Raw genomic sequence first — 21,441 nt, forward strand, 5'->3', positions numbered from 1 at the left:
CTAGTGCACTGATGTCTGAAATGGGGTTGCTTCTGGAGGGGGAAATTCTGGTTTGGATGTACCCCGGTTTATAAAATGTTCTTTCTTTCTTTTACAATATCTCACCTCTGAAAGTTTTGAAAACGGTGTTTTTACAGTTTATTTAACCCAAAACGGTTGTATGCTCTTAGATTCCTGTTGCTGTGTTTGTACCAAATAATAGAATATGTAAAAGTGCTACATCAAAAAATTATAAATGACAAGGCATGTCAAACTACCTCAAATGCTTCAGACTCCAGAGGGTTAAATAGGAAATATAAAAAGTGGGTAACCCATAGAAAGGGTTTAAATGTATATCTAATCACTGAATATAAGTTGGAATACACTATAGTTAAAAGGAATTATTCACCACTTGTGTGATGTGATCCTGACTTTCAGAAAACTACCTTAGGTTTCAGGTTGGGAGGTATTGGATCTAATGACCTGTAACCACTGTGGTCCAATTCTAAGTTCCATACATATCTTACTGAATGAGCATATCGCTGAGGGAACATAGGTCTGGAGGTGGGTAGAGAACTGGGTTGAAGGAACATATGACATCCCCCCACACTTCAGCATATGGTCAGTTTGCTAAAGCAACTGTATATTGCTACAGCTACAACTGTATAAAAACGATCCAACAGGCTTCAGTAAGCCTATTCATGACCATAATATATAATTATTGACCCTAATTTGGGTTTTACACAAACACAATTTATTTCGAACACCATTCATTCCCATTGAGACAAGGGTTCGACTTCATAGCTAACTGTATATGTAAATGCTATTAACTGTAAATGCACACATGGACTCAGAAACACTCTTCAGGTCTGAATTTTATCTAAAAAATGATACACATCATTAGGCTATTGGCCTAGCTAACAGAGAGCTTTGATTATTTCAGTGACAGGACAACCTCTGCCAAAGTAGTTATTGTCTCAAGGCATTACATAAGCCATCTATACTTCATCCATCTCTCTAGCTCCTCACACACTTGACTTTGTACAATGCCACTCTATAACCAAAATTCGTATCCATCTGACCCATGTTTGTGCAGTGTTTCCTTGTGATACCTGATGGGACACTACCATGTATGAGCAGAGGAACTGTCTTCCGCTTCGTCTAAAGTGCGCCATCTGGTGGAACCAGGGGTGTAGAGCTAAGGCTTACAAGCATATTAAGTTGTTTAACTCAGTTCCCTAACTGGGAATTCATTTTGTAAGGCTGGATATGTCTGCATTGTTATCACAACAGAACACACAAAAACACATCTTATGAAATGGTTTCATCACCCTTTAATCCAGAAAATCTGGTTTGTTTTCAGTGTGCAATCATTCGTGTTGTATACCCAATAGTGTGTAAGTGTATGTCTCAATAACAAAGTGTATAATAACTTGCCATCACAATTCCAAGCAACACTTCACCATACACTATTTAGGTTTTAAAAGAGCACTTAATCTGTAGATCTTAAGAGAGTTCTCTTCCAAACCATAGAGATGTGTTCGCTGCTAATAGTTGTAATGACTGTTTCTGAAGGCAACACAGATATATTGAGATACACAAACTGATGACGTGTCATCATCTTTAAGATCTCCAAGATGATGCTGCTTCATCAGACAGCACCTCTTGTGCCACGTGTGCAGGAGAAGATGAGCCAGGTCGCTGTATAACGCGTCCCAGCCGAGTCTCACAGAACCCAGTCTTGCTCTCACTGACCCCTGGGGCACCTCACTCCTCCCCTGTATGCGCAAGGGCAGTGTTCTCCACTCCTGCCTCGTCACGTTCAGGCAACAGCAGCCTCTTCAGCATCTCAGCCCTCTTCTCCTCTGGTAGTGAGACCCACTCTTGCACAGGCAACTTGGAGAGAAAAAAAACAACACAGTCGGAAAAAAAGATGAGACAGAGAGGAAAAAAGAAACGGATGGTGGGGGGAGGGACGGAATAAAAAGAGAGAGAGAGAGAGAGAGAGAGAGAGATGCATGCATGTTGGCAGAAGTTTACCAGCACAGGGGAGTAGCCCAGGATTCTCAGGTGGCGTAACTGCATGGCCAGTCTGCCACGCGGATGGGTGCCTCCAAAACAGAAAGCAGAGGAGGGGGCACAGAGCACTGCCAGCCTGGTACAGAGTGGGATCGATTTGTGAAGGCGACAAGGATAGTTTTGAATTTGTAAATGCACGTTTGTTAGTCTGTAAACATATTTGTGAATCGTGTGACATTTATATGCGAGTCAGGAAATACATTTGAGTTTTATTTGGGAATTTTGAAACTATTTTAACTCCATACACCAATTGTGAGTCCCAATGGACAAAAGGGTGCATTTTCAGTGGCATCACCTTCGGGGAGGAGTCTTGTCCTGAAGAGGTTTATCTCCTTCAGAAGTTTCAGGTGAGAGAGTGATCACAAAATCTGTAAATATGAGGAGCAGAGGGAGAGAAAGAGACTTTCAAAATGTTATTTTCTCATGGCAATCCATTCTCTGAGACTGGCAGTTTACACAATTTAAATGACATAATTATAAGGTTCATACTTCTTTATGGATCTGACTTCAATCAGAATGTTATATATAATGCATAATGTCAATCTCAATATTATTTCCCCAGGTACACTGTTTGCTTAATTTGGCTTTCGGGGCCAAGGTTTTCAGCCAGTACAAGTGCTGACAGAGGACAAACACAGCACAATCACAGGACAAAGGCTCCTTACCTATATGATAGATCTTCTCCACCACCATGTCCTCTTCTATGGTTTCCACTCCCACCATGCTTTTCAACATGCTGAGCAGCCCCAGGGGCGTGGGCTGGTGTTGTGGGGGTGGCAGGTCACCCAGGATGGGAGGGACAGACAGGGGACGAGGAAGAGCAGTTTGGTCCAGTCGCAGGCAGACATCCACAGCATGCAGCATCTGTTCCAGACCTCTGATTGGCTGTTTGTCTATAAACAGAGACAAGGCATGCCCCATCAAAGGTCAAAATCTACCAAGCCTAATTTAAAAAAAACAGATGAAGGACGAAGAATACCCATTGCTATTGTTATTGACTTCGGGACATCCCACAACCAACTCCCCCTACTGACCATCGACGCTACTACCGTAGGGCAAGTGAGCAGCATCACATTTCTAGGTGTGTACATCACCATGGACCTCTTCCTGGACCAATAACAACGCATCACTAGCCAAGAACGCCCAGCAGCATCTCTACTTCCTCTGGAAGCTAAAGAGAGCCAGAGCCCCGGCACCCATCATGTGCTGCTTTCACCGGGGCATCATCGACTGCATCCTGACCAGCTGCATAACTGTGTGCTATTGGAAGCAGCGCTGCCTCTAACCACAAGACCCTGCAACACCTACTGAACGTGGCTGGGAGAGGAAGGAAGAAAAAACAGTTCACTGGTACCTCCCTCCCCTCCCTCCTGGACATTTACAACACAGCATTGCGAGTGACCCTACCCACCCCAACCTCTGCAGTCTCCTGCCATCTGGGAGAAGATTCCGGTGCCTCTAAGCCTACACCACCAGACTGGGCAGCTGCTTTACCCATCAGACTTTCAGGATGCTTTATCAAGGTCATTATAGGCCAGTCTCACCACTTAGCAGCCATCTTGGCAAGGCCTCTGGGCAGCTATTTCAGGCAAATGAGACATTTAAAGTACATCACGTGAATCCACGTGTAAATCTGACAGAAAAGGTGTGAACAGCTTTTCCCCAGCCTTAAATACTTTATTCTTCGTGTTGAATCCCTGTGCATGAACCAAATTTCGCGACTATTACTATGGTTACGGTAGAACTAAAAAGAACGTTCAGGTTATGTAGTTTCCAACAATGTGACTGGCTTTTTATAATACAGGGCAGGACTTGCAGTTACAAACCTGGCTTATTCAGTGTTATGGATTTCCCCCGATTCTCCATTAATCTCCCCGTCAGTGATTTGTCTCCTCCCTTATAAGGTCTCTGGCTGAACACCCTCCCCTCTGTCTCCAAAAAATCTGGACTGTAATTCATCCCCCTGCACATGCAAGCCATAAGCACTTTTTGCGCATATATTATATATATATATATATATATATAGACACACACACACACACACACACACACGCCTACACTCAACATTAGCCACTTTGTACAGAAACCTTCAAACTGCTGCTAATTACGCATTACTTTCACACATAATAGCAGGGTCTGATCTTCTATATGTCCTGTACATATGGTAGAATTGACAATAAAGTTGAATCCTGCACAACTTAAAAATGTACAAATTTCCCTTCCAGAAGTCCTTCCATACCAGTGCTCTGACTGAAGAGCTGATCCAGTGTGGCCTTCTGCAGGAGTCTCTCCATTGGGAGAACAGGGAAGTGCTCAATCATGCACAAGCTGTGGACAGCCCTCAGAAGATTGCCTGGGTGAAGCCTGTCTAGATAGGCCTCCACAGCATGTGTGATGCCATCAAGGAACCTGTGGGGTTACCATATAGCCATGTTAACATTTTGTCTGCAAAAACAGTTTCCTTTAACTTTTTAAGGTTTTAGTGAAATATCAGTATTGCCATGCAACTGAGTTTCAAGAAATACTCTTTTTTCATGCAATGGAAATTAACAACAGCCATTTTTTTCTGGACAGTGACAGAAAGAAAAGACAACCAGATAATAGATAATAGATAATGGATAGTATAGGGGAAGGTAATATCATTTTCATCTTGGAGTCAACCAACCCCCTGAAGATGAGGGTTACTTAAGGGGGATGGGAGGGGAAAGACACAACTCACTGTTGTCTCTGCTCCCCCAGGTCGTGGTTCAGGAGAGAGAAGACTTTCAAGATACTGAGGACATCTGGAAGCGTGAGGGCGTTGGGATTCTGGATGACTCGCTCAGCTAACAGATCCATTAAGTTGACTGGGTGAAAATGCATCTTCTCAAATTCCAAAAGGAGCAGAATAACCTGAAATCAAAAAATAACATCGGAAGTTATAACCAAATTATGAAGTTCACCTAGCAATTATGAAACAAGAACACATCCCCTTTTTATATGTGAAACCGGTACGAAGCACATACATAAGACAATACATAATACTGTTGGCTGACAACAAACGCCAATAACTATGACTTTGATGCAATCCAATCCAATCTGTTTTTAATGACATACGGAACTTTCAGAACACGTTACCTGTTTACTGGACCACATGGCACAGCTGGTGCTGATAAACTCAGCCATGGATAATAGCAGTGCATCGTTTCTGTAGCGCAGATCGTGACATGCCTTCAGTGTCATCATGAGTTTGGAGAATGGAATCCCTTGAAGATTTTCTAGGACGCAAGTTATTTACAAAGTTATAAAGTGCCATGAGGTAGAAATAATTACAAACCAATCTCTTTTACTAAAGACAATGGGTATGTGCAGAATAACAACAGAACAGTTCAAAACAACAACAGTTTAAAAGAGCAGAAATGTGTATGCATCCTGGTAGGCAGTTAACACGCAAAAGGTTGTACTTTAATATGGCTTTTGTTGTAGTAAATGGGACAATGCACCTAGCAAGCAATGCCCATAGAAAAATAAATATTTTTAAAGCAACACATCCCAAGTCATAATGTCATTAGATGGGGTTGTTTGATGTATGTTCTTTCATTTATGCCCAAAAGAAAGTTTTAATGCGAGTTACCAAGCAACCAGCTTCAAATTCATATATTACATTATATCCCCTGACAATTCCTTGCTTGCCATTTGCAGTTACCTTACAAACAAACTAGTGATAGGAGAGAGCCACAAACGGACATGATGCATTGTTTTAATTCTATTCAGCATGGTTTGTTTTCTTAAAAGTTTTTTTTTACCCTCTATCTTTTGACAGCAAATTTCCAACAGCGGCCTTGAGTGAAGTCCCATGGTGGCCATTGAGGCAAGCATGTACTCTGCATTGGGAAGTGTGAAATCATTTGACATGTCCAGGGCCTTTTTCTGTCAAAATAAACAAACAATAGAAACAGTGTCAAAGGGTTATATATAATGACGAAGGTCCCAACGGCGGGTGGCGTCAACAGTCTGGGGTCAACAAAGAATCTGAGCCTGACTGCAAAATCAATGCTGCTCATACCAACAATCAAGGTTGAACTAACATGCACAATATATTTTGAAACTTAAAAGCAGGCCAAGTAATTAACGTACTTTTAAATAAGTTTTCCATTTATTATCACTGATTTTCATTAAATTGTTTCACTATGAAGAAGAAATAGCATATCCTTGATTTTTAAATATGTATACATTGGTTACTGGTTCTTGCTTGTGAAAAAGTAAATTGAGAAAATATAAGTTATGAGTATATATAATGTTATATATAATGTTCATTAAAATGTCCTGTTCTACTTTATTTCATAGCTGTATTCAGGAACACAGATCAAGTTGAAACAGTGACCATTATCTGGAGGATGTTTTGCATATCCAGTATAAATATCAGCTAAATCCATTACGATTTGAGGCATTGGTGAGGTTAAACATATGTGGATTCAGGCTTGGGGCAACAACTTTAAATATTTTTAACACAAAAACGATTGGGTAAATACTTTTAAGATTTTGCAAACTCCGTTAAAAAAATTAGATAGATGGATACTTTATTAATCCCAAGGGAAATTTAGGTACATTTCACACATTCAACAGATTTTTTCATTCAAATTCATGACATGAACTCTAAGGCTCTAGGTGATTTGGTGTGAAATGACCCTAAACATTTCAAGTATTAGTTATGAGAAAAGAATGTTTATTATCTTGCCTCTAATTTCTTTTTCAGTTTATCTGAGCTGTCCTTCCCTACTGCTCGCATCATTGACTGAAGTGGAAGTATGTTCTGGATCAGGGAGATATCATTCTCCAGCCTCAACCTGAAGGAAAAACACAACCACTGACCATTAATAACACACAACACTAATATTAGTGAGTAAGAAAAGATAAAGATATTAGATAAGGAACGCAATTCATTCCAATTTCTCATCTATAAAAGAACAGACTAAGGGATATAAATTCTGAGGAGCAACCACATTACCTGATTCCTTGCTTAAGTGCCTCAACATTCTGCAGTGAGTCCATTCCTTCTAAAGCTCCAGCAAGAACCGAAAGAGACCGCTCATCAAAATGGTTCAGGTTTTCCTGTGTAGGGAAACAGACAATAGTTAGAAAATCTAAAAAAGAAGTACAGATGTTAGTGCACTTTAAGCAGACACATTTTCTTACATTTTAAATACAGCCTTCTTCCACATTAAATCCTTACATGACAGCCGAGCAAACAAATGATGACAGCACAGCTGTCTTTGGCAGGTCATACCAAGATTATGGGCAACCAAAGCATAGGACTGAGTTAGCACACTGTAGCAAACACATGCCAACTGGTCATGTTTATTCATGATTACCGTGGCTTCAAAGGTGGTGTAACCAAAGCTGACTAGTTACCTGAATGACTCTTAGGAGGGTCTGTACCACTCTGCTGCGTTGAGGCACACCAAGCCTGACCAGAGCCAGTAGGCTGTGAGCCGTATCCTCAGGCTTCATCTTTGCAGCCTCCTTGATCACCCCCTGACAGAGTTTCTCAAAGCCCTGATGTTCAAACATCAGCTTCAGCTCGTAGCGCCGCTGGTCATCAGACATTTTCTTGGTGGTGGTCCAAATGCGTGTTAGGCTATTGCTGACACGCCGCTGCGTCTGTGTTTTGTGAGTGACGAAGTCCAGCACATCACTGGGAGAGGAGCATCCGTCCAGCTGCCGGAAAAATAGGTTCTTCTTCGACTGGTTGGGGTTTGGGTGCTCTGGTAGTGATTGTGGGTCTGAGGGATTTTGCAAGTCCAAAGATTGCCCTACAGGTGTACTGAAGTGGTCCTGAGAATAGTACCTTACTCTGCTAACAGCATGTCCTACTACAGGAATGCAGCTCCAGGAAGACGCTGGTCTGAACTCTGGCGTTTTAATATGGGTCTGCTCCCTCTGGAGTAAATTCCCCAGTTGCGCCAAGAGAGGCCTGCGTCTGCTAAAAAGCAAGGCTTTCTTTAACACCTCCTCACCTGTCTTATACATATTCATTATGTCTACAGCGATCTTGCCAAGTAGGGGATTGTGGAACTAGATTCTAATGGAGCATAAATGTCTGAAACTGTGATCTAACCAAGTCATACCAAACCGATGTACTATCTAGGCTACATTATTATTTGGACGATACAGCCACAAGTTCACTGGTGTGAAAAGGACAGCATACATATGTTTTTCACGCACGTTGTGCTACCTGAGGACTGGGAATCAACATCGCAAACGTTAGCAGCATGGTAAACAAGGATAGACACAACTTATTGTTAACTACCTATTCTTGTGCGATAGCCCCTGTTGTTCATCCCAACGCTAGAATGTATAACGAAATCAACGTTATTTAACAAGCAAACTAACAAATCGAGAATAATACTTTTTTGATTTAAATGTATTACTGACAGACAATTCAGTCAATAAAAGCTCTACAATCAAAATAGCTTGGAAAAAAATGTTGACACGGCCAAACTGAAGTTAGGATGGCTATAGCTAGCTTCTTCTTCTTCTTCTTTCGCTTTAATGGCAGGTTACACGTAGTGGTGCATGCTGCCACCTACAGATCACTGTAAACATTGCAGTTTTGGGCATCTCAGTAACACAAAACAAAGAAAAGAAATAACAATAATAATACCAAAAGGGATATTCATATTCTCTTGTATAGCCCTGCTATTTTGAGGAACTTGACCAGTTCCCCTGGCCTTATTCCCTCCCCCAGAACCTCAGCCAGACCGAATCCCGAGCATCCAGCTCCCTGCAGTTGTTCCCTCCAATGCTCCCTGTGACCCTGGTAGGTGGGACAGACGAGCAATACATGCTCCACAGTTTCCTCTTGGCCTGGACACCACATGCAATTTCCTGTGTCTGTCCCACCTACCCTGTATTGGGTGCTATTCAGCCGGGTATGGCCAATCCTCAGCCTGGCGACCACTATTTCATCCTTCCTGCAACCTCTAACTCTGGCTTCTCTCCCAACCTCTCTGTGTATTGCATACATATGCCTGCCTTTAGGACTTGTATTCCACTGGATCTGCCACTGCTTTGTCAGAGCCCTCCTTATAAAAACTTTTACCTCCCCCCTCCCAAGCTTAGTGTTGACCTGTGGCTCTGGATTTTCTAGCGCCTTCTTGGCTAGGCCATCCGCCTTCTCATTGCCCCATATCCCCACATGGGCTGGGATCCACAGGAAAGTCACAGAGGCCCCTCTCTGCTCCAGCCTATATAGGCATAGGTAGACTTCATTCAGTAAATCCATTCTACAGGATCTAAATGACTGTATACTGCCCAACACTGCTGCAGAGTCAGAGCAAATAAGCCCCTCCTCTTGCCCAGTCTCCTCAACCCACTCTAGTGCTTTAATGATGGCAATTAGCTCTGTGGTGTACACAGACACCTCATCTGTCAGCCTCCAGGAGGCACAGACACCCATCCCCTTCACAACCATGGCAGCTGCAGTTTTCCCAGATTCTGGGTCCTTTGATCCATCAGTATATATCTGGACAGGTCTAGCATATGTACACCCAATGTGGTCTAGTGCGTACCCAGCCACGTACTGCTTCTCCTGTTCTTCCTGGGCATATTTCAATATGCTCATGTCCACTATAGGCATGGGGAACAACCATGGTGGCACTGGTGACATGGCTACTGTCGGACTAACCATTCCCTCTTTCAACCCCGCTTCCTGTACCCATTCCCTCACCCTCCACCCAAACCCCTTGCCTTTTTTGGCCTCGTACTCCCAGCATGGCTCTATCACTCTTTTTGCAGGATTCCCTCGATTGTGGCCTTCCAGGTTTGACCAGTAGGCTAGGGACAGCTTTTTCCTTCTGATTGCTAAAGGCATTTCCCCCAGCTCAACATGTAAACTCACTATTGGGGAGGATTGAAGTGCTCCACAACAAAGCCTCAGCGCTCGTGACTGTATTCTCTCCAGCTTCATGAGTCGAGAATCACTAGCTATAACTACAGAACGTCCATTTGACGCTGTTATTTGTGATATACTCACAAAATGACTGCTGTAGTCTTTTCCAAACTCAACATTTGTTATATGAGTAGCGTTCAAAATTATCAACAAGGTGCGTTTGGTAAACATTTACCCTTGACAGTTCTTCGACACATTTGAATTCACATGTCATCAGTGCGCCGCCATGACAGACAAGTTACGTCAGAAGGTCCGCAAAGACCAAAATAAATTAAAAGATGATTTCCAAAACTCCATAAATACAATTCTGTTGTGTGAAAATGTGTGTATATTATACAGCTATATAAGCAACCCGAAATATTTATGTTAACTTCAAAAGCTTAGAAAAAACGTTCTAAAGCAATGAAATCATTAATTTACTATTCCAACACAAGAAGGACCTTTGGTTACCTAGGAACTGTCACCACTACAGGAAGCATGGCATCGTTTGTACTTGCAGGTAATATTTTCACGATAATATATTTTAGCACATCCACAGCAGACGGAGTACAATTAAACTAATACTTTTATACTTCCCTAGTTTGTTCTCTGCCATTGTATCTAGCAATATTCTTTTCCCCCTTCCTTTTCTAAGGCAAGGCAGATTGCCCTCATTATGCCAAAGCAGAGCTTCTTGCAGGCTTACTTCAGAGAAGATTACCCGACTTTTGTATCCACAAAATTTGTATACACCCAAATGAATGGAAGGTAAATTGAGATATATCTGCATATCTTTATTTAATTTCACAGAATGTACACTTATATAAAAGTGAGGTAGCATGGTGACTATGTTTTAGAGCAAAGCTGCACCACTGCCCACTAGTGAAAGTCTTCCCTTTATTCCTCTGTTCACAGCAATGGCTTGAAAACACTTGCCAAAGTAATGGCTGGAAACATGAGCACTCTCCTTTGGTGTGGAGAGAACTTATTGACAGAGGGGGGAAAGGAATGCTTCTGGGTGGTTTCAGTGACTTCATGGAACATATACAGGTACAGACCCTTATTCCAGGAGTAGCCTTAGTTTATGTTTAAATGTCAATTACACAATACAATTAGCACATTTTGTCAACATTTCTTCCAAAACTTTTGTTTTGCTAAACTCCTAGGGTTATTATGGAATTACATCAGACATGACGTCAGACTTGGTGCTGAAGATTGCTAAAGAAAACCTTCAGACAAAGGAGCTATGTGTGCAGGAGGAAGCAAACCGGCGCAGGCTGATTCGGCCTCTACACATTTGGATAAGCAGGTGAGCACCACAACAAGCAGGGCATTCCAGGTAAAGTTTATTTGCATACTTATCTGTGTACGTGTCATAGTCAATCAGGAAGACACACATAGTGTTCATCAGAGACTTGAAGAGAGAGAGAGAGAGAGAGAGAGAAAGAGAGAGAGAAACGTTTACGTTTATTTTAAACGTAGTACGTTTATTTTATTTTATTCATTTATCTCTTGAAAATCTGTGTGTTTTTTTTTTTTTTTTACAAGTGTTTGTAACCCCCCCCCCCCCCCCCTTTTCTTTCCTACTGTGAGGCGCATTGTGTTACTTCCTTGTATGAAATGCGCCGTACAAATAAAGTTTGATTTGATTTGATTTGATTTGAGAAAGAAAGAAAGAAATAACTTAAATACACTTAATAAATACCCTAATGAACATGGACATAATCTTTCACAATTTACCTTTCACCTGCAGTGCCCTGCACCCAACATGCTACTGGCTGATCCCTCTGCTATTTGACTCTGAAGTATTTCCCAGTGCCCCTCTCATTAGCCTACACCTCCTAGATGTTGGGGGAAGCGAGGAGGGCTTGCATGGAATCAGGATGGAGACAGAGGACTTGGCCTCTTCACTGTTACACGAAGTCACTGTCCACAATCTCCTGGACGATAATATCTTTCACGAGGCTCATTTCATCATCCTCCTTGATGATTGGCAACAGGGGAAGGAAAAAGAGGGGAAAACAGAAGATGATTATGAAGCAGTCAAGAGAAAAGTGGCCAAAAATTACCAGCACTATGGAAAACTCATCGACTCAAGGGCGCACAAGAACGTGCGAGTGATAGTTGCTGGGGACTCTTTCATCAACCTGAAGTGTTGTTTACTGCTGGAGAATGCCCCTTCTGTGGACTCTGGCCACTTCGTTGCCATGGGAACTCAGCTAGAGTATGAAGCAAGGGCACAGATTGCAAAGAAGCTCAGTGTCACATCAGCAGGTATCATATCTCATTGCTTAATGCTCACCATGATATGCTCTAAAGTAAGTAATACTGCAGGTCAATTCAGGTGTAAAGTTACGATTATATTCCTGCTAGATGTGACTGGTATCATCATTTGGGGAAATATAAGTGGCAGTTTCCACGTGGATTTTCAGCGAGCAAGGGTATTCCGATATGAAGGTGCCATTTGTGGACCTTCCCATTTTTCTCAGCCACTTTTGGAGATGGCATATAACAGGTAACCATTGTACAGGGGGTTTTGGGGTGAGTAGAGTAGCAGAAAAAGAAATGACTGAAAAATAACATTCATGATAAAGATAGAAGTGAATAACAATACATATCCTCAGTAAAGCACCAATGTGTTCACTAGTAATGATATTTCTGTGCGTAATTCACACCAAGGTTTTTTATGTTTATTTGCCTCTGAAGAAAATGTTTTGAGACTGACATTATGAGGTTGGTGAGTTTGCAACGTTCCAAAGTAACCTCAAAGACCAAAAGAGCTGCAGGCATGTCAGCAACAAATGGGATATCTGCCATTCTAAAGGCCTGGAACAGTAATTCCTCTCCTGAAGAGGTTTTCTCATTGGGAGTAATCAGCAGAGGTAAAGGCCAATCACCTCATGCTAGCTGTCATTGGTGGAAGACATGAGCTGCAATGCAGTGTATACATACCATGTAATGCATAATTCAGGAAGGCTTTTCTTACTCTGCAGTATGCATTAAATATGCAAGTACATTCAATTTGCTTGTGCATACATGCTCTGTATCACTTACATGAGTGAGTCTATCAATGTAAAAACAAAGTGCGCAAGTTCACGGTATTCCTGTTGTGTGTGTGTTTTTTTTTTTCTTTTAAGGAGAGTACAATATTCCCAAAGGCCTTGTGGTCTCAATGCCTGTCATTTTCAATTGTGGAGAGTGGTCTGTACTACCTAATTTGGCTATTACTGATGAATTGAGGATCAGAATTGAGGATTCAATCAGCCAGCTCAAAACAGTAAGTAGGATCGATTGATTAAGAAATCGTTAAGTTGTTCTTTCATTTTGGTGACTAAAATGGCTTACTAGTTCTTCTGAGCTTTTAAATGATGAAGTTGTTCATTCAATGGTTAAGTTGTTCTTTCATAATTCTTTCACTTTTAACACAGCTTATATTTAATGTATAATTTGTGTTTTCATTTTTCAGGAGAAAGAAATCGCTGTATAGGCAATGAGATACACTGTCTTGGGACATCTGTTTGAAGAGGCCTTGAAAACCTGGCAGAACAGAGCTGTTTATTGTTTTTATTGAACAAACTTATCAGATTAAAGTTGAACTGAATCATGTGTCTATATGGCATCAAATGTCCCTGCCACATGTCTGGTACTGCTGTCAACCAGAAAACAAGAAATTCAGCAAAAGGGCTATGATGTCAACAAGATGGCCTAACTTAGTTTTTTCACGTTACTGGTTACACAATCACCTGTCTATTTTGCTGTGATCACACAGGTCATACCTAAAACCTGTCAAACAAAAACAGGAACTACACGTGTGTTGTACAACAAACTGCAGATATTTAGCTGCTGATTGCTCTTCACGTTATTTGAGTTCTTTGCTGACATTCCATTTGCCTACAGTAGAGGTTATACTCCCTGTCCTCTCGGATTAAATATTTGTGGAATATTTCAGATGGTTCATTTTGGCTTTAACTCTGTTACTCTGTATGCATGGGCTATTATATGGGGTGTGAGTGGTACAGTGGTTAATGTTGCTGCCCAAGTGGCCGGCCCAAGCTTGATTCCCGGCAACCGCAGGATGCCAATGCAAGTCGCCTTGGATAAAAATGTCTGCTAAATACTGGACCTTTGCCTCTATTAGGCTACTCATTGTGTAACTGAGTGGGCTACATAAAGGAGTGTGTTGTGGGGCAGCATTTGAGTGGTTCACTGTAACTTAAGGGCCCATTCCAGTTGGAAGGGAACAACATATTTTATAATAGCCAGTGTCTCACCAAATCAGTTTTTTTAATCTAAATGGGCAGCTGAGAGGCTGCCTTTAAATTTTTTTTAAATAAAGCAAACTATTGACTTATCTTCACTGCATTAATCTCAATGTTTATGATGTGAGCTATGTAGGTTAGTCAATCAATAACCTACAATATTATTTAAATTGCTAATAGAATGATTCAAATCGGCTAGAATTACCAGGGCGACAAGGCCTATCTATGTTCAGAAAGCATAGTAGTTTGCATATGTGTGATGAGTCTGATGATCATGACTAGAAATATGAGTTGAGAAAAATGTATCTCAATATGTTAGCTTATTTACTCTTATGTATGAGTTTTTACCCACAGGCAGTGAAACACTTGATCTCAAATATTTAATTCAGCATCTTTTTTATTATTTATTTAAATTTTATTTTATTTTATTTTACTTTATTTTTGCACAGTGTGGAGCGTAGACCCTTTCACATTTCACTACATTTGTTGTATGTGACAAATAAAACACTTGAACTTGAATGTAAAATAAATATGCAGTCTTCAAAAATGTTCGTTGCATTCCATTCGTGTAGTAAGTATTCCATTTGTGACGTAACTGACCTGGCCACTGAAATCAACTCACCCGATGCACACAGCGTTCGACGTTCTTTTCAAACTTTTCAACGGACATTTGGCAGTTGAATCAGGCGCTCCCCTTGTAACACCAATTTTACACTATTCACAATGAGGGAGATTGTTCATTTGCAAGCTGGGCAATGTGGAAATCAAATTGGCGCCAAGGTCTGTATATGATTTAAGTATAATTGCATCAGCTATAATGAATGTGACTGAAATTGATGGTGTGGTTAACATTATCTTAATGTTAGTGTCCTTGTTAGCATGCTAGCTAGCTATGATAGGTAGCTGTCGTAATTTTTCGAAATGTGAACATTAGCCACTGAACATCAGTGCTCATTATACATTTGCTTTTCTGGCCATGGAGGCTAAAGTTAACTTTGTGAACAAGGGAAAGTGGAGGTATGATGAATGAGTGCCATTTTTGTTGCATCAGATCGCATTTATGTTATAGTTAGCTAGGGTGGTTAGCCAGCTAACTTGTAAAGGTGACCTTTACACACGAGGCAATATAATCAGAGACTTAAGGAGGAGCAAGATACTTCATGACGATCAATTCCCCGGAAGCCAGTTCCCTTTTATGCAGATCAGCGGAATCCACTGATCCAATATTTCCAATAATATTCCGATTTTTATTCAAATATGATAACCTCTTAGCCCTAGTTGTCATGACCACCAAAACCCGTCTGACTCATTAAGACAAATTTCGACATTTTTGGAATCACCTAGCTTTCTGAAGTCTGCTGGCTGGTTGCTACGTACGCGCTTGCTAGACAGATAAGCAGTCTATTCGCCTTATTCACGTCGCGGCCATATTGAAAACGAAAACGAGGCTTGGTTTGATAAACCAGGGTTCGTACGGTCATGAAAAACCTGGAAAAGTCATGGAATTTTAAAATGGTTATTTCCAGGCCTGGAAAAGTGCTTGAAAAAAATTAAATTCCAAAAGTTTTGGAAAAGTCATGGAAATTTGTTCAAGGTTATTTACGCTGAGGTTTGAATAATTAATATGGTTTTAAAAGAAATACGCTCAAAATATACGCTCTCATACTAACTGAAAAGTTTGGTGGCCATAGCAACAGTAACTCAGGGAAGCGGACGGGATAATGTCAGGGAAGTGTAGATTTAACCATGCTTGGCTACAAATGGAAAAGTACATGTCATGGGTTAAAACAGACGAAGACCCGGGACGAGCAAAATGTAGGTTGTGTGGTGGCAAAACATTCGACATTTCAAACATGGGAGAGGCGGCATTTACCATTAACGAGCCATGCCAAAGGAAGCAAACAGAGCGCTGCTACTAGCGAAGCTTCAGCAACCCCTATCACCACAGCGAGGGCAACTGCTACGCCAAGCAGCACGTCTCTCTCGTCGGCTACCAAGCAGGCGTCGATAATCGATTCTGTAACGAAAAATGTCCTAACTGCGGAGGTAATGTGGGCACTGAACGTGGCCAATTCGCATTATTCTTTTGAATCATCCGAAGATGCCAGCCTGCTCTTTCGACGAATGTTCCCCGATAGCCAGATTACAACACTCCATGCCAAACGTCCAAATTAAAGAACATCTCCCCACTCGACCATCTCAGATTTGACTGAAACAAATCAAGGATGTTCATACACTTCTTAATAGGTATAGTGCGAAATATTAGCTCTCTACTCCCAATAGTTTTGTCACAAACAAAATGTTTTAGCAACTAAGTTATGTGCATTTTCAGACGCTTTTTTAGCAGCGTTTTCTGAAGAACCATTTTCAAATTGCTATAACTAGAAAAGTATTTAAACTAGCTCCTTCAAACTTTCTAGTCTTAAAATCAGCTACCATTACTTGAAGAATATGGACTTCCAGGTTGTGGCTTGGGTATATCATAGTATTCGGGGTGCTTGAATTTGCGCGAAAGTTTTACTCTACGCTCTGTGGCAGCATCTTTGAAGGCCTGTGGAAAGCTCAATGTTAAAGCTAGAAACTTGATATTATATAAAGACCTTCCTATGTGTGCTCTGTATAAAAAACTGTCCCTATGTGATGAGAGCAGCTACCAACATGAAACTAACTGTTTTGGAAAGATTATCAAACATTTGTGATGGTGTTCTGTCTCATTTTCTTAAAATGAATCTTTAAAAATGTGGGATTTTTGTACACGCCCAGCATTCAATGGCCTATGGAAGCATATTAAAATGCTAACAAAATGCACTAAGTTTACGACACAGAGCTTAAACTGCATATTTTTGTATACTGTATGCTTTGGAATTATCATTGTTAGTTTAAATACTACATTTGATCACTTTTTCATGTATACACTGAGATTTCACAAAATGTTTGGTCATGGAAATTTGGTTTAAAGTCATGGAAATGTCATGGAAATCCATTGGTCCAAATGTGTATGAACCCTGATAAACCCGACCGGAAGTCATTCTTTACGATACGAAGAGAACATGGACAGAGAATGGACCACAAATATTCTGCTCTTGCCCCCTATAACCGTTAGCCTGACGATGTCATACTCATAATTCTAGTCAGAATATGAGTCTGAGACCGCTCCGTTGGGCTGTGATTATGGGGCGTGTTTCAACCGAACTAGGGAAAAAAAGGCCTCTTCGCTCAATTGGATAGGCCTACAACCAATCAGAGCAACGTAGTATGACCATAACGTAGACCATGGGGCCAGCTGATACATTAAACTTTTACCGGATCCCGTAGGAAGGACGGCAAAAACATCTTTTCGATCGACAAATGCCTTGATCGCGTTTCTCTGTTCCTCTTTCAAAATGAATGTGCTGTCAATGTCTTCTAAAACAGACTCGAATTTCCACATTTCAGCTCTCCAACGGCAGCCATGTTTGTTGAAAACGAATTCACCCCAAAAGCTCTTTGGTGACGTGGTTGATTACGTTAGGGTTGATCATCTGTCCATCATCGTATAAAGCCCGCCCTGACAATTTGATTGGTCTATATCTCCTCACAGATTTTTGTGAGGAGATAATTTCTCCCCAACGGAGCGACACCAGACCGAACTTCCCGACCAAATAATTTGTGGGCGTGGCTAAGTTCGTCTGGCATCCAGGCTATATAACCGTGGCATTAATAGATTATTTTTTGCAGCTCACCGTCAGCATCATGTTTATTTACTTGGCTATTATGAAATGCACCAAACATACCATGGAATGTGTGTGCCAGAAAGCTCAACATGAGCAACCTTTGAACAGCCTCTGAACGTGAGGAACTCTTTTGCCTTAAAGTAACTGTATTTAGCAATTGTACTTTAGGGTAAGGGTAAGGATTAGCAATCTAACCTTTAAAAAAAAAAAAAAAGCTTAAAAAAATTGGGGCGCTGCAATGACGTTTAATATGGAGAATAGCCTCTGTGCTATTGTCATACCAGGGTCCGTAGGCATATTAGCCTACTGCGTTATGTAAGTTTACCTTAAGACGCCAGGTTACTACTGTCTGCCAAACTAGTAAGTAGCTTATTTGCCGTCTTGTGTTGCACTTGTTTGATAATTGACTGTGTTAGGAAAGTCGTTGACTCACTAGTTTGTCATAGTGTCAAAGTAAGCACATTTCAACAGGTTTCGCTAGGCTAGGTTTCGCCGCTAGCATCTTGTTAGCAATTAGCAATTCCTCCCTTCTGTTGCTGTAACATCTAACTTAGCTACCTTGACCATGTAGGGGATCTCATTCTTTCTCAAGGAGTGAACTGCCCTCGCTCTCACACTTGCCCTGCCACTCTCTCTCTTTCTGACCGCAAAAGCATTGTAATTCACAAGACTAACCCTGGTAAAGATGTCATGAATCACCTGTCATTTTACAAATTTGACTCATTCGTGCTATCAATTCTGACAGTATAACTTAGCTGCCATTTGCTAGCTAGCCAAGTAAATAAACATGATGCTGACGGTGAGTTGTAAAAAAACAATCTATTAATGCCGCAAGGGCAGAAGATGTGTGGTCCTTCTCCGTCCATCATTACTCTTCCTAAATTTCCCTCTGGATTAATAAAGTATCCATCTATCTTCGTATGGTAGAGAATGACTTCCGGTCGGGTTTACCCAACCAAGCCTCGTTTTCGTTTCAAAATGGCGGCGCGTGTGAATAAGGCGAATCAGAACTCGAAGCTAGCATACGACGCTCAGAAAGACTTGCTGTGTATGAAATATGACAGAGCTACTGCACACTTACATTTATTTTTGAGCTGTAAATTAACGAATGTGGCTGTACTGTGATGAAACTAAATATACGTAGATATTTGAATTTTATGGGTTGAAAATGGCTCAACACACCATCTACTGTTTATAATCATCCTGAACCTTGCAAGGCGGATGCTGGTGTAAACAATGAGATTTAGAGTCTCATTTTCATTTTTTTTTATCTACACTCATTATTTACAGCAATTTACGCCATACGTACTCAGCCCCACTCAGCCCCTTGCCCATTTTTAATCATTTTTCCAAATTATGCCGTGAATGGAGTTAGGCTCAGAGCTGGGGGTGAAGTTACACTTAAAAAAAAATTAAGATTGCAACATTCATTTAGTGAAACTCTTAAGATAGCCAAGCACTATGTTGCTACATTTGTGACCTCCATAACTAACATAGCAAACATGATCTTGCTAGCATAACGAATTAGCAAAAAACCAACACACAATGTCTAACATGTACATGGTTAATATATGTCCGATAATTTATTGATCCGTAGGCAAGCTCTGGGTAAGTTTTATTTTTATATTCCAACTCATTCGACCTTTACCAACAAATGGTTCAGGCATAGGATTCTCGCGACACGCCCTTTTGCAAACCAGAACCGCCCCCCTTTTGCGCCATAGACATGCATTGCCATGAAGTGTCTTGCCTACAATGCCAGCAGCCAAGTTAAGTGAGTATCATAGCTAATGTAGCATTCTGAGCCATGTGTCCCTCTGAGTTCTAAGTGCCAACTCATCGTTTCATTTCAGTTTTGGGAGGTGATAAGTGATGAACATGGTATTGACCCTACTGGTACCTACCATGGAGACAGTGACCTACAACTGGAAAGAATAAATGTCTACTACAATGAGGCAACAGGTAAGACAGAAGAAAAGTTATGGTAGCATTCAAATTTGTGATCAGAATGACATATTATATAATCTACAAACATGGATGACTGAATATAATGTAGCCATTGCATTTTGTTTTCCTAGGTGGAAAGTATGTCCCTAGGGCAATTCTTGTGGATTTGGAGCCCGGAACAATGGATTCTGTCCGGTCAGGGCCATTTGGTCAAATCTTCAGGCCTGACAACTTTGTCTTTGGTATGTCAGATCACTGCTCACACCTGTCAACAATATGTGTATAATCAATATTGTAATTCTTATTCTTCAGTGTTTTCAGTGAATGTCTATTATGCCACTTTATTTTTCCAGGTCAGAGTGGCGCTGGAAATAACTGGGCAAAAGGTCATTACACGGAGGGAGCGGAGCTAGTGGATTCTGTGTTAGATGTTGTCAGGAAGGAAGCAGAGAGCTGTGACTGTCTGCAGGGATTCCAGCTTACTCATTCTTTAGGTGGAGGCACAGGATCTGGAATGGGAACTTTGTTGATTAGCAAGATTCGTGAAGAGTACCCAGACCGCATCATGAACACCTTTAGTGTAGTCCCTTCTCCTAAAGTGTCAGATACAGTAGTGGAGCCTTACAATGCAACCTTGTCGGTCCATCAATTGGTTGAGAACACAGATGAGACCTACTGTATCGACAATGAAGCCCTCTATGACATCTGTTTCCGCACACTGAAGCTAACCACCCCCACGTATGGTGACCTTAACCATTTGGTGTCTGCCACCATGAGTGGAGTCACCACCTGCCTTCGCTTCCCAGGCCAGCTGAATGCCGACCTCCGCAAGCTGGCAGTAAACATGGTACCCTTCCCCCGTCTGCACTTCTTCATGCCCGGTTTTGCCCCCCTCACCAGCAGGGGTAGCCAGCAGTACCGTGCCCTCACCGTGCCTGAACTCACCCAGCAGATGTTTGATGCCAAGAACATGATGGCTGCTTGCGACCCTCGTCACGGACGCTACCTAACAGTGGCTGCCATCTTCCGTGGCCGCATGTCAATGAAGGAGGTGGATGAGCAGATGCTGAACGTTCAGAACAAGAACAGCAGCTACTTTGTGGAGTGGATCCCAAATAACGTGAAGACGGCTGTTTGTGATATTCCGCCTCGGGGCCTCAAGATGTCGGGCACCTTCATTGGTAACAGCACAGCCATTCAGGAGCTGTTCAAACGCATCTCAGAGCAGTTCACTGCCATGTTCCGCCGCAAGGCCTTCTTGCATTGGTACACTGGAGAGGGCATGGATGAGATGGAGTTCACGGAGGCTGAGAGCAACATGAACGACTTGGTATCTGAATACCAGCAGTATCAGGATGCCACTGCAGAAGAAGAGGGCGAGTTTGAAGAGGGTGAGGAGGAAATGGGTTGAAGACCGAAAAAAAAAAATGTCATTCCCCTGACTTTCCTTTTTTGTGTATGTGAGGTGGTGACTTTATATTAAAAATACATTTACTTAACCACTTTTGGTAATCGTTTCTTGTCTCACAGAGTGGAATTCAAAGAAAAGATTTTC

The 21,441-nt window shown here is 41.5% G+C and overlaps 3 protein-coding genes across 3 annotated transcripts; 2 read left to right on the forward strand and 1 right to left on the reverse strand.

Moving 5' to 3' along the window:
- Positions 1-1,290: 1,290 nt before the first annotated feature.
- On the reverse strand, positions 1,291-8,562 carry fastkd2 (FAST kinase domains 2). Its single transcript, XM_031558861.2, has 11 exons — positions 7,450-8,562; positions 7,046-7,149; positions 6,776-6,884; positions 5,844-5,967; positions 5,176-5,315; positions 4,778-4,950; positions 4,298-4,467; positions 2,724-2,951; positions 2,354-2,426; positions 2,020-2,134; positions 1,291-1,875 (listed from the first exon to the last, which is right to left on the reverse strand). Exons 1-11 carry the CDS (start codon positions 8,071-8,073, stop codon positions 1,747-1,749), a joined length of 1,989 nt encoding a protein of 662 aa, XP_031414721.1. The 5' UTR covers positions 8,074-8,562; the 3' UTR covers positions 1,291-1,746.
- Positions 8,563-10,423: 1,861 nt separating this feature from the next.
- On the forward strand, positions 10,424-14,689 carry mdh1b (malate dehydrogenase 1B, NAD (soluble)). Its single transcript, XM_031558682.2, has 9 exons — positions 10,424-10,487; positions 10,623-10,735; positions 10,883-11,017; positions 11,134-11,276; positions 11,721-12,241; positions 12,341-12,482; positions 12,674-12,849; positions 13,105-13,244; positions 13,434-14,689. The coding sequence occupies exons 1-9, from the start codon at positions 10,466-10,468 to the stop codon at positions 13,452-13,454; spliced, it is 1,413 nt and encodes a 470-aa protein (XP_031414542.1). The 5' UTR covers positions 10,424-10,465; the 3' UTR covers positions 13,455-14,689.
- A 150-nt stretch (positions 14,690-14,839) lies between these two features.
- Positions 14,840-21,390, forward strand: LOC105896635 (tubulin beta-4 chain). The gene is made up of 4 exons (XM_012823411.3): positions 14,840-15,006; positions 19,793-19,901; positions 20,018-20,128; positions 20,240-21,390. The coding sequence occupies exons 1-4, from the start codon at positions 14,950-14,952 to the stop codon at positions 21,295-21,297; spliced, it is 1,335 nt and encodes a 444-aa protein (XP_012678865.1). The 5' UTR covers positions 14,840-14,949; the 3' UTR covers positions 21,298-21,390.
- The last annotated feature ends 51 nt before the right edge of the window (positions 21,391-21,441 follow it).

The sequence above is a fragment of the Clupea harengus genome, chromosome 21 (assembly GCF_900700415.2).
Source record: "Clupea harengus chromosome 21, Ch_v2.0.2, whole genome shotgun sequence".
NCBI classification, from domain to species: domain Eukaryota; kingdom Metazoa; phylum Chordata; class Actinopteri; order Clupeiformes; family Clupeidae; genus Clupea; species Clupea harengus.

Excerpts from the sequence above, each read along its gene's own strand:
- fastkd2 (XM_031558861.2), bottom strand. The coding sequence starts at position 8,073 with ATGAATATGTATAAGACAGGTGAGGAGGTGTTAAAGAAAGCCTTGCTT. Across the intron at positions 7,150-7,449 it reads CCCTCCTAAGAGTCATTCAG|GAAAACCTGAACCATTTTGA; the intron begins GTAACTAGTCAG and ends TTCCCTACACAG. Across the intron at positions 2,427-2,723 it reads GGAGAAGATCTATCATATAG|ATTTTGTGATCACTCTCTCA; the intron begins GTAAGGAGCCTT and ends TCATATTTACAG.
- mdh1b (XM_031558682.2), top strand. The coding sequence starts at position 10,466 with ATGGCATCGTTTGTACTTGCAG. Across the intron at positions 10,736-10,882 it reads TACACCCAAATGAATGGAAG|CAATGGCTTGAAAACACTTG; the intron begins GTAAATTGAGAT and ends CTCTGTTCACAG. Across the intron at positions 12,242-12,340 it reads GCTCAGTGTCACATCAGCAG|ATGTGACTGGTATCATCATT; the intron begins GTATCATATCTC and ends TATTCCTGCTAG.
- LOC105896635 (XM_012823411.3), top strand. The coding sequence starts at position 14,950 with ATGAGGGAGATTGTTCATTTGCAAGCTGGGCAATGTGGAAATCAAATT. Across the intron at positions 15,007-19,792 it reads GAAATCAAATTGGCGCCAAG|TTTTGGGAGGTGATAAGTGA; the intron begins GTCTGTATATGA and ends GTTTCATTTCAG. Across the intron at positions 19,902-20,017 it reads CTACTACAATGAGGCAACAG|GTGGAAAGTATGTCCCTAGG; the intron begins GTAAGACAGAAG and ends TTGTTTTCCTAG.